At 35.7% G+C, this 13,577-nt stretch overlaps 1 protein-coding gene and 1 pseudogene across 1 annotated transcript; both read right to left on the bottom strand.

Moving 5' to 3' along the window:
* The window catches only part of LOC128173875 (uncharacterized), a 36,455-nt pseudogene extending 25,940 nt beyond the window's left edge, over nucleotides 1-10,515 (bottom strand).
* Nucleotides 10,493-11,427, bottom strand: LOC128173019 (RE1-silencing transcription factor B-like). Its single transcript, XM_052838772.1, has one exon. It carries the CDS (start codon nucleotides 11,406-11,408, stop codon nucleotides 10,710-10,712), a length of 699 nt encoding a protein of 232 aa, XP_052694732.1. The 5' UTR covers nucleotides 11,409-11,427; the 3' UTR covers nucleotides 10,493-10,709.
* Between the last annotated feature and the right edge of the window lie 2,150 nt (nucleotides 11,428-13,577).

The raw sequence follows: 13,577 nt of genomic DNA on the forward strand, positions 1-13,577 counted from the left end.
CATTTCAAATAAGACGTTACGCCATTCCTTTTTTTCCTTTCTTTTTATCGTCGCTAAATGAAAAAGAATTGTAAAGAAAACCACATCTTTCAAAAAATATGAATTACTTCATTAATGATGCATGTTTCCAATCTTTGACAAATACGTCCAGTTTTTAAAATAATCACTTTCTTATCCTGTCAATCTTTATTATAACCCACGCATACATGTGAATTTTTTATCATTGAAATTGTAATTTGTTCTATAAGATCTAACGCATATATATCTCTTATTTCTTTGTTTGCATATATGTGAGACATAAATTTCACGATAAAAAAGCTCATGTTAGAAACCTTATTTCTATTCACCCTACCATGGAGCGCATTTGCCTACGGTATGTTTTGTTTCATGAGAGAGAGAGAGAGAGAGTTTAAATAGGTTGACTTAAAAATTCATAATTTATCGGCTTTTCTTTTTTTGCTAACCTTATGGCATGCAATGCAAACTTAATCATGCTTTTCACACCAGAGATTCCCTCAAATTGTGAAAAATGGAACTGATGGGGCGGGATTATCAAATAGTTATCACGAAAGTATATGGTCTAAATAGCAATAACTAAGTTTTTCCCCCGAATAATTTCGACATTTACTTTTAAAACATCTTCATTCGGTCTCGCACCGTATGGGATTTATTGACCATGTAGAAACCATATTAGATCAACAGTAAACAATATGTGTAATTAAGCAAAACACCAAATGTTTTAAAGCGATTTTATATAACCAACTTACATTGTTTTAGAGCCTGTATGCATCATTAATACGATATTTTTGTAACAAACATTGTCATTAATAGCGGATAATTTTCAAAAACTAATTACATGTAATTGTATAACGCAAATATGTTAGTGGTCAAGAGGCGGGTATTGCTGGCTGCAGCTGTAAAGGTTTATCATGATGCAGTTTAAGAAATTCGCAAAAGGAATTGATTTTTAATGTGTGTTAGTTAGGCAGACAGACAGACAAAGAATGGCAGTGCTAAATTGGTAAACACATTCCTTGTTCGTTTTAATAATCATTTCTATGAAATCGTGCAAGCATAAACGTCCATCCAAGTTTATGTTCGTACAGTCATTTGGGGGAAATTTCGAATCACCCCGCATTCCGTGTTTTAGAAAGTTTGATGTATCCCACTGCAATGTACAAAACATGAACAAATGAAACTCACCAACAGTCACCACCTGCAATGTAATTTACATAGGCGTCGGAATCGGTGGAGGGGGGCTAAGGGGGGGGGGGGGGGGGGGGGGGGGGAGAGGGCACTTTGTTTGCAAAGTTAAACCTAACCATTAGGCACATAGCATCATAGAGGGTTAGCCCCCCGCCCACACTTTTACTCGCAGGAAACATATTTGTTCCTAAATTTACCTTGAAATGATTAAATTATTGAGAAGTTGGAGTCATAGGCATACTAGTCATAGGCATACTAGTCCCCCCCCCCCCCCCCCCCCCCCCCCGGATTAGGAATTTCATGATGTGGGAGTTTAAAGAAGAAATGACATACATTAATAAATTATTTTGTGATTAAAAACTTCTCGCTAACCTCAGTAAATGGAATTTGTGTGATGAAAACGCTGCTAAATATTCTTTTCTCATTACACTGTATGCTATTGCTTTATTCAGCGAGAAAATTGATACAGTGTATGTTTGTTACCGCATGCACGGATCCAGAAAACATTTCCAGAGTGTGTCCGAGGGATAATTTTGTTTTCCAATGTTGGAGAGGGGGTTTGAGGTCTATTTCGGGAATTTTGCTATATAATCTTATTAATTTGAATTTCCCAAGAGGTGGAAGGAATAGTCCATGCACCCCCTTCTAGGTCCGCACATGAACGAGTATGATCTTTCTGTTGGACCAAAAACAACGAACTTATTAAAAATGCGTTTTACACATATTTTACAATCAAGTTGAACAAAAAGTGTTATTCAAAATACCCCAAATAACTGCATTAATGATTTTGTAAATAGAATAATATATAGGCTTATCGTAAAATTTTTAAAGCCCGATTTCATTTAAAATGTTGTGTTAGCTTTTATACGATGGCTATGCTAAGTATGTGTATCATAATAGACATTGCAGTAGTTTTCCAGGTCCATTAAGCCATACTTTAATGAAAAAGTGATGTACACAATTTTTTTACAAAAACAAACGAAGTAAATTGTATTGATTTCTTTCGTCTCATAATAAAATTCGCTGCTGAGGTCAAGGCGGGTATGGTTGTATTAAGACTTTGAAAAAAAAATCAGATAAAAAATAAACGTCGGTACATTTTATTCACTAATATTTGGGGAAGTGTTTTGTATACAATCGATACATCACATGCGGTTTGAATTAAACCCAATCATTCGGGAACAAAACCAAACGGTTCCCGTTTCTAAACATTCCCAAATGGAGTTTGTTAGTTTTGTTTTTTGTCTTCTCATACAGAAATTTTTTATGTACTTTAGATAAATCAAACTTTGAAAGGAGACGGATTTTGCTTGTGTAAAAAGGCATCTTTCTAATAAATTTGGTCTGTATAGAAAAAATATTTGATACTCTCATAGCCAAAAAAATCAGACTATGTAGGTTTACATTATCTGTATGTTTTAAAATCTTCCTTTTCTCGGACAGGTGAGCACTATCTTAATTTTTACATTTCATTCCATACAAAGTAAAAACTTTTACCACATCATACGTGTAATATTGACAATCACGATCGTCAGTTGTAAACGTTTGAACTCTCGGAAAAAGATGTATAATTTTGTTCTTAATGTTCTCTAATATCGTAGCTTATTTATCGATACAACTACGATTGTGATTTATATTATAGTTCTAATATTCAAAGAATCAAAAACAATATAGACCTAAGAAAGTTAACGATTACACATAGTTCATCATCATACGATCAAATATAACAGTTATGAAATGCAAAACATTTACGATTCTGTATCTCGATTGGAGCTAAGGAGTTTTTTTTACCAACTTGTGGTCTTACAGTTTGTTTAAGTGATTAAATCCGCTTGACCAACTGAGTTGTCTAAAATATAATAGTGATAAAATTTTGTGATTAAACATTGATATATGTTATATGCTAAAATTATACATAAACTGAGGGAAAAAAAACTGTTTTCATGAAGTATATTACAGTACTAGAAATCTTTCCTTCCTTTTCCGCTATATTTGCGCCTTTACACACAGTAGATGCTCTTTATGACCATAAAACAGGTATTGACTTGAAAGTCCGTGCGGTCATAACCATCCATGTGACCAATTTTAGAGACACGGTTGAAATTTAGTTTCAAGAAAGAATGTCTCTGTTTGAAATGCTCTGAAGAAGGAGACAGAAGATACGAAAAAGGTATCAATAGGACTTGAAGCGCGCACGCGGGGTGGGGGGCGGGGATATGCACTGAATTATTGATCTCGAACACGGTCAAAGAAGCATCACCATTATCTCCAAATAAGTTATTACATGCATTTCTTGTTTTTCTGCCCAAAGATTCAGTTTTGCTCTTTCACATGCATGAAAACTACAGTGAAATGTCACCAGATGAAATTTTTTTAAATGTTGATCATCTGGTTAAAATTTTGTTCTAGGATCATATCAAAGTAATTTTTTCAGTGCCCCATTCCTCCTTTTTTGGCATATTGCAGTTTATATTGCCGTTCATTAATTAACTCTGAATGAAAATAAAATATATAAAGTACATGCTTCCTTTGGTGCCCTGTCAATATTTCAATTCCAAGTAAAAAAAAAATACACACGGTCTCCTTCAAGCGATTCATATTCTCTCGATTTCTTGAATATTATACAATACCAGAGAACGATGCTGTATGTAGTAGCTTTTTACCCAATTTATGTTTTTAAACTAAAAAAAAACGCATGGATATTACTGATGTGTTTTATTTGATTTTTTTTAATCAGCACTAACGGCAGCATGAACATAAAAAAGTCGCGCACACTCGAATTATACTGGGCCTTCGGTGGTGGACTAAAGTATTAGCTTTCGCCATGTTAAAGTTGGACTTAAAACCTGTATTTTGACAGTATTTAACATTATCCTAAGATATGACAAATTTATGAGCTATGGTGAGATCTTATGAAAAATATTTGGTCTTGAGATAGATTTTAGTCAAAAGTCGGTTATGTTAAACGAACCCCAGGTTTATATGGCAGAGTAGGAAAAAGTAATATTGGTCTTGCTCTTGTGGGGGAGGGGGATTTCCTTTGGTCCAGGTTGTGCATTAGGACATATATTATTTTCCGGTTCTGACGGAAAAGTCCTGGGGATCTATTCACAAAAACCATACGCCAGCCATGGTAAAATGCAGACAACGAGTTGGCGCTGTGTGACGTAGTGCCGTTATTATTATGATGTCATTTTCTACGTTGTGACGTTATCAGCAGTATTTCACTAAACACATAGATCATACGATGTATATTGATACAAATTTAAAAAATCAATAATGAAAAACAGAACCTGAATATATTCAATATTTTTTTCTATTTTAATGTATATTTTTTTCAAATTGCCATAGGCCCTGTGCCACTTAACGTAGATATTCAAATAGGCCCTGTGGCACAGAAATGGTTAAAGGTGCCATGCCATGGTATCACATGACTACGTATTTTTCATTTCAACAACAAAGCAAATGTTTCTAGCAGCACTTTTCAAGTATTTTAGCACATATACTTTTGATATTTACCAAATTCATCGTTCATAATATTTGGGGTGGTGTTACATGTTTGCCTTAACACATTTACAGAGGAAAGGCCGATCAAGCCATATAAATGGCAATTTGCTTACCTTATAACACTCGCTGATAAAACAAAATATCCTTGCCTGTATTATCCTAATTATATCCCAACGGACACTTATCTAAATCTTGGGTATCTGTATTAAATAAGTCTTATTTTTGCATTGTTTACACTGCAATCCGATGATTTGTCTCCCGACATTGATCTTCGCTATTAACATGCTTGTGACGTCATCAATGATAAGTATACGTAATACAGAGAAATCGAAGATATATTCAGGGCGCTTTCCATTATCGTTGCCCCGCCGGCGACGTCATCGAGCAACTCTGACGTAAATGGAACGTTTGGCAACGTCAAAATCAGTTAGAAGAGTTTCTACTCGCATTTTACGCCTGTAGTTTTTAACCGGGTTTTCCAACGGAAAAATCCGGTTATTAAAATGGTGAAAATGGCGGGCGGGCGGGCGGTCGGCTGCCAAAAGGGTACCCTCATTGTACGGATAACTCCTCCTACAGTTCTCAAGATAGGAAGTTGTTCTTTTGCAGATCAATTGTACATATATCAGAGGTGTGCATATTGCTAGGATTTTGATTTCCGATAATTTATCGAAAAAATATCAGCTTTTGAACTTAGTCATTTTTTGGCAAAATATTGCATATAGGGTACCCTCATTGTACGGATAACTCCTCCTACAGTTCTCAAGATAGGAAGTTGTTCTTTTGCAGATCAATTGTACATATATCAGAGGTGTGCATATTGCTAGGATTTTGATTTCCGATAATTTATGAAAAAAATACTAGCTTTTGAACTTAGTCTTTTTTTGGCAAAATGTTGCATATACATGTAGGGTACTCCATTTCACTGGATAAGGGTTGACATGGATTATGGATACAGTTTACATAAAAGAAAACCCGGTTTGCTGTCACATTGACAGCTTTTCACTTGTTATAACTTAAACCAGAGATAAAGTTGAATTTGACATGTTTCAAAAGTAAAATATGATAGCATGCTGCTTATTATTACGTCATATTGATAAGAGGAATTTTAACTCAGTCGATCGCTGAGAGTTGCCTTATCTTACCCGCGTGCACTTCTTCCAAAAATTTAGATCAAGGTTCGCAAAACTTAAATATTCATCACTAAGTTATACTTTGTTGTCAGCAACAAAATTTACGATAACAAAAGGCCCATGGGGCCACATCGCTCAACTGAGCAACAATTGGCGTTCAAAAGATATTGTGCCATATGGTTCCTCGGTAGAATAACAAAAAATAAATATAGTAAAGTATTCGAGTTTTACACTTATTTTTGCATACACGTAATCTTTGACATTGTACCTTCATGAAATACAATTTTTTACCAGAATAAGAACATCCTACACAAGATATAAAACTTAACTTTTTGGTAGGGGTACACTGTTAAATTGTTAACTTCCAATTCCCTATCTTTTCGTTCTACCCGCCCTCCCCCCAGTATGTAAAGCGATCAAAATATATAAGAGCATATAGGTACATTTTTTTTCATCAAGTACTTACTAGTTATTGTATTTAAAAAATATATATAATAGTTATTGTTTTTTATCTAAAAAATCCTACATGTAGAGATGTGAAGAAAAAAATTGTACCTTAATGCGCTCAATTCTTCAAATTAAAAACATTCAAACATTTAATTTGCCTTCTCCATTATAATTAAAAAACCTGTTATTTACCTCGCGTTCAAACCAGGATAATTTTCCGCTGTGATATTTTCTGAGGAATAGCGATAATAGCGATATCCCCGCAACAGAAATGTGTCAGAACTATGGAAACTATTGAAAGATGCCTTTTTATTTACTTGTTTCTGAAAAACTATCAAAATTGATGTAGATTTCACATTATTTATTGTATAAAGAGGGGGCACCAGAGAGAAGGTATATACAGAATATCATTCTTTTATTTTGTTTGTACAAGTATTTAACATACTCTAATTCATATAGAATTTCTAATGTTCAACCAAAATTTCAGCTTCAATCGTAGAATTTTAAGCAATATACAGAGCTCACAGTTCGCCTAGGTTTGAGTCATATTTTGTTCACATGAGTTTATTACATTCAGCTTTAAGATTTTTAACTTGGTATTTCCTATTCAGCATTTAAAATGGAAAAAAAGAATGGCCTAAGGTTTTCAATTCTTTTATTCACTCAAAACCAGTTAACTGGTATTTGAGGTTCAAAATCAGTTTATACAAATGTACACAAACACAGTCAAGGATCACATGTACAGTAGAAGTAAAAATGACGAAAAAAGGTTAAGTCTACGATACAATAAGTTGTTAAAGTTGGTTTCTGGAAAAACAGACCTTACACATTTCCTTAATAAATATTGACAATTTTTTTACTTTTTTAATCTTTAGTTTTTAAGATCTGTAAACAAACGTAGAATTGTGAGCAAATCTCTGTATCTTGTATATAATTTGAAGCTTAACACTCAAATATGGTTAGTAAATAGAAATTGTAAACAATTAAACACAAGAAACATGCACTATAACAAATGAAGAACACAATTTATCTTTTTAGTACTAAATCATATATATACATGTATATACCTACATATTTCCGTCAGCGATATCAAACTCTATTTAAACTGAATAAACTCGAGAAAATGCCGAGCATCTCAACAAAACCTATTGCATTAATCTACCATATTACGCAAAAGATAATGCCGAATTGCCGATAGAATGAATTGTATTTCAATACTTTTTTGATACATCAGATTTTGCTTAATTTGCGCAGGTAAACACTTAACTGTTTGATTTACCGAAGTCTCTGATTGATTTGATACGTAAAAATCAGAAAATACAGACGATAGTTCCCAGGTTACAAAGCATAAATAATGAAAACGAAAATCAGAACACGCTAAAATTAACATCATGTGTGAAAACTGTCAACGCATTGAAATATCAAGCCTCAATTTACTTCACAAAATCGGCACCAATATATTTTGCATGTTTCAAAAATTTCCCTTCATACGCGAACTGTTGCACAACAAGCAAATTCATCATAGTCAGATCGACCCTTTTTCGCATAATGTCATGGCTGCTTTAAACAACGAACATCGTTTTAAAAGTATGGAATACGAGTCTTGGTAAAATGGTATGCAAACCCGGGCCGTGACAAAATAAAAGCCGGGGCAGATCGGCAATCGTCAATTCCAAATACGCATTATTTTGCAGCAATATTTACAGCAAATACAAATATACTGGTCCATCAAATATCCTGAAATTTTTATGAGATTGGCAGATTAATAACTGCCAATCTTTTGTTTTGCCCAGGCCAAGTCTTGCCTACCCATTTTACCGGATGCCGAACCAGAAACTATTAAACAGATTTAAACACGCCTTTTCTTTATTATTATTTTCGTAATAACTTAGATTTGAAACAGAATTAGCCCTTAATTTTTGCAATCTATATTGTCCTTACCATAAGGATAATTTATGCTAAACTACGTTGAATTGGACTCGGGAGTTCTTGAGAAGAAGATTTTTAGAAATGCACCCCCCCCCCCTTTTTCTACAGTTTCAAGGTTTTCTCCGCTTTGAATACAGATCAGACTTTTATTTCTGCAATTTATATTTGCCCTCCCATAAGGATGCTAATTGCCAAATTTGGTTCAAATTGAATAAGCGGTTTTAGAAAAGAAGCTCAAAATGTAAAAAGTTTACAAACGGACGACGGACAAAATGTGATCAGAATAGCTCACTTGAGCTTTCAGCTCAGGTGAGCTAAAAACAGAACGTATTCAATCCAGACTCAAAACAAAAAAAGAAAAATATACATAAATATCTGTTTAATTTATGACATTATTTTTACATTACCTCACAGGAAGATGTTAGGCAAGTTGTTAGCTGAAACACTTTTGGGTAAACATCTGTGACTTTAACTGTGTCCCCAACATTCAATGGACACGAAGCTTTTTTGTTGAATAAGGAAACTTTGGCCACACTGCTGGTGTCTTTGATCATGATTGATTCCATTGCTAAACTACTGTCCTCACGATACTTCAATGGTCAAACCTAAAATATATACAAGTACACACTGAACTCTTTAGATATACATGCTTCATTAATGCATTGTAGAGAACTATTATATGCAAATATTTTTCTTATCAAAGAAGTGAAAATATACAGATTGTTTCCAAGAGAAAAAAAACAATTGTGCAAATTCGGTTATGTTTGTTATTAGTGGAATCAATGTGATTTTGTTTTAATTACCTTGAATATCTTCCCAGTAACTTACGATTTGTCTGGTGACGGCAAAACATCCTTAAGCAGTTTTGACTTTCCTTGTTGTGGTGCATTCTCAGGTAAATATGATACCTCTATGTCTTCACTGGTTTCGACTGATGCTGCATATGCAATTATACTAGATGATATCCATAGTTCGTTCCTTGTTTTCTTTAGTGCATATTGAAATTTTAAGTTCATTCCCTTCTTGATGATGTCAAACCTTGCCTTTTGATAGATTCTAATTTTGTATGCTTCAGTGTCATTTCCACTAATTATGTTGAAAAAGTGCATGGTCCTTTTAGAGGATTTGTTGCGATAGGATTGAAGGTCTTTCGATTTCTTTAAAACCATTAATGTATCCGTCAATGTTTCATCTGAAGATTCTTGAGACTAGAAGGAAATTATAACATTTTTACAAACAGGCACAACCTATTCTTGCTCACTATATATGTATCTTAACCTAATAAAACAGACTGCAATCATTTACATACAAATGCAAAAGTACTTATTCGACACAAAATTAATGTATGCTATGTATATAATCACAACATTTCTGCAAAATATTGTCAAAGTACTGCAAACCAAATTTTAATCTTGTGTAAGAAACAAACTTGCACAAATATTTCTAATTGAAAGAAATTTAACGTTTTGTTATTCACAAATATTGTACACAATCAATTAAAATGATTCTACTTAAGTTTTGTAGTTTTCATGTCATTCAATTATTAAAATAAAATTAAATGTATTACAATGTAAATTTTGCATTGTTTAAAGTGTTATGGCTGATAACATACAATTGTAACGTGTCGAGGGGTCCGTACCTAGTGAATTCTAGGGTCTGGGTGTTGAATATAAAAAAATATTTAAACAATAATAATTTTCCTCTCTAAAATGATTAATGATTACAATTGGCCTACAAATATTTACAAAATGGCCTTCCCTTACCTAGGGTAAAATCACAAATGAATCTGGTCGGCCGGGATTGTAACTTTATTAATACCACGAGGTAAACACTATTATATGCCTTATTCAGGCGGTAGTGAATACCCGCGGCACGCCCTAGCTGGATAACCTACCGAAGAGGTAAACCCTTAGTAGAGGCAGTCACTGTGTTAATGCCTTATGCAGGACGGACAGTGTACAACCTCTAACTAAAGGCGTACCCCTTCCCTAATACTACTAGAGTATCAGCGACGACTAAGCCAGGCTAACCTCCGAGAGGACAGCCTCTATAATAACCAACTAGTGGTCAAACACGGTTGGTCCTATTAACTATGAAAATGTGGTAAGCCTCTCTCTCAAGGCAACCCACCTACCAAAACCGTACCTTAGTCTTGCAATTTCTCTCTCTCTTCTCAATGAAGACTGCTAGGGAAAAGAACGCTGCAGCTGCGATGCGCTCGTTTATATACCCTCTGTGGGTCACGTGACAATCTCCGCTGGTATCTAGGCGACAATACAAACACAGCTATCATGTGCCGTACGCATGATTCAACATTACATAACTTAAAATCGTTACACTACCCACGCCTTCGATGACATGCGACCCGCATGTAAATAAAATGTTAAAACTACCAAGTTATATTTATTTAACATCAGTACTCAAACTACAAAGTTTCTTAACTTTGCAGAAATAAACAATTTTCCTTAAAAATGCATTTCAAATGATTCACATATCAAACACAACTTTTTCTTTAGAAACGATCTTAGTGTCAACATTTCCATCTCTGAACTTCTTGACAGTTTTCGTTGTCAGGATTCTTTTCAAAGGATCCGTTTGAGTTCCACAGTCCCTCCTGCTTCCAAACGAGTTTTCAAAGTGTTCACCACCTAATGAAGTCTGCACGGCTTGATCCTCCTTTCTCAACTTTTTAGGTTGTGCAGGAGACAAGTGAACATCCGAAGATTTCCGCTTACTAATTATCGGAAGCGAAGGCGTTGTCGGCTTCCTAAACATCCTTCCCTCAAGCAAACTTTCATCTACCTCTTTCTCTTGAGATTCAGCTTCTTTATCACTCGTGGTGTCTCCATCATCGTCTTTATCGCTATCCTCATCTGAAATTTCTCCAATAAGATCTCCCGGATCTTGAGCAAGCCAATCGTCTTCCCGCTGTTCTCTCACTTCTTCACACTTATCCTCCTTGCTTCCCAACTTAACGACTTCTTCCTTGGCTAGGCCAGGGTGACATCTCTTTATGTGTCGCTTCAGGTTAGCTTCTTTATTATTACAGAAGTCGCACACAGGACATTGGAAGGTCCGCATAGCACACTTGAAGACGTGTCCTTTGTAGTCTTCACTTCTTGCTGAATAGGAACACATTGGACAACGCCGAAACTCATAATTTGGAGTGGTCTTAGTCTTTGCCATCTACAACAAATGAAAAGAGTATAAGTCACTGTACTCTTACAGACATTATCATACTTAACACTATTTATCAGGTTTATCAACATAATAATCATGAAGCCATTTAGGTGGCCTTCTATCTCTAACAGGTCTATTATTACGGACAGGGCTATCATATGCAACATCATCTTTGCCCTCTTTATCGAGTGGCTCTTGATCTTCCTCTAGTGGTGAAAGTTCCTCATTTGAAAGTACCTGCGGATACTTCTTTCGCATACGGTCAACATGTATAACTTGTTCACCCCCTTTAGGACCACAGTTGATCAAATACGTTATGTCAGACATCTTTTTGATAACCCTATGTGGACCTTGCCAATAGCTTGTAAATTTTGAAGAGGTCCCGGGCTTTCGTCTCGGAAAGAAAACATATACCTCTTCACCGCTAACAAATGTTTTCCATTTCAGTTTTCTATCATGGTAGTGCTTTTGTCTAACCATGGCTTGTCCAATATTCTCTCGGACAACATTGTGAGCAATCTCTAGGCGTTCTTGGAGTTCCCATACCCATTTGTTTGACGGAGACTGTTTAATGTTACGAGGTGGTTCATACATAACATCTAGTAGCGTCTTTGTCTCTCGGCCTAACATTAACATATTTGGAGTCATCCCAGTAGTTTCCTGTATGGATGATCGATAGGCCATCATAACATATGGCAAATGGACATCCCAATCGGAGTGGTGCTCATTTACAAAGGCACTGAGCATCGTTGTTAAAGTCCGATTAAAACGCTCTACCATACCATCTGACTGTGGGTGGTAGGGATTCGTATGTGTCTTTTGAATGTCAAGTAGCTTACATGTCTCCTGGAAGAGTTCACTTTCGTATTGTCGACCTTGATCCGAGTGTATTGTGTCTGGGACACCAAGTCGAGTACACCTCTTCTACAATTTTTGTAGCTACTGTTTTCGACTCCATGTTAGGCATTGCAAAGCACTCCGTCCACTTAGTAAAATAATCAGCTACAACTAGTATATATCTGTTGCCATTATCAGTCTCAGGCAGTTCTCCAAGAATGTCAGTGGCTATTCTTTCCATAGGAGATCCTGAACCAATTATTTGCATCGGGGCTTTATTTGTCATAGTAGGCGCCTTCCTCTTGGTGCAAACCTCACAACCTCTAATGTATTGTCTGACATCTCTTTGCAAGCCCGGCCAGTAGTAAGACAGTCGTATTTTTGCCAAGGTTTTATGCACACCGAGATGACCAGCTGCTCGATCATCATGGCAGAATTTTAGAGTTGTTCTCCTTTCTTCATTTGGGATTACAGCTTGTAATTTTTGACTCTTTGAAATCAAATCATCCCACTTTCTGTATAGAACACCTTCATGTAAAATCAATCTATCCCATTGAGACCATAACGATTTTACAGTCATGGACTCCCCTGAAATGGCATTGTATTCAGGACGCTTTTTATTTGCCAACCACTTCTTTACCATACCTAGATTTCTATCGGAATCCTGCATTTCACTCAAAGTAACATCTCCAGTGAAACCAAAGGCATTGTGTGAATCCTGCTTTAAAGCAAGGCAACCCAGTCTATGATCACTCTTACACTGCTTGCATGGCATTCTGCTCAAACTGTCCGCGTAATTGTGAAACTTTCCTGACCTATGTTCTATATAGAAGTCATAACTTGACAGCATTTCTATCCAACGAGCCAGCTGCCCCTGGTGATCTTTAAAGTTCATCAACCATTTTAATGAACTATGGTCGGTCCTTATTCTAAACTTTCGGCCATACAAGTATTGTCAAAAATGTTTGACGAATAGCACAACAGCTAAGAGTTCTTTGCGAGTAACGCAGTACTTCCTTTCAGACTTCGATAGACTTTTACTCGCAAATGCTACAGGTCTCTCTACTCCATTCTGTATTTGCGAGAGCACCCCGCCTACGGCTTCATTGCTAGCGTCAGTATCAAGTATGAATTCTTGATCGAAATCGGGGTGAGCTAAAACTGGAGCTGTCGCTAGTTCTTTCCTGAGCCTATCGAAGGCATTTTGACAGTCATCGTTCCATCTAAAGGTTATATTCTTCTTCGTCAAGTCATGTAACGGTTTTGCAATCATTGCAAAATTTGGCACAAACCTTCTATAGTAACTGCAGAAGCCTACAAATGACCTTAACTCAGTGA

Source organism: Crassostrea angulata, chromosome 2 (assembly GCF_025612915.1).
Source record: "Crassostrea angulata isolate pt1a10 chromosome 2, ASM2561291v2, whole genome shotgun sequence".
NCBI classification, from domain to species: domain Eukaryota; kingdom Metazoa; phylum Mollusca; class Bivalvia; order Ostreida; family Ostreidae; genus Magallana; species Magallana angulata.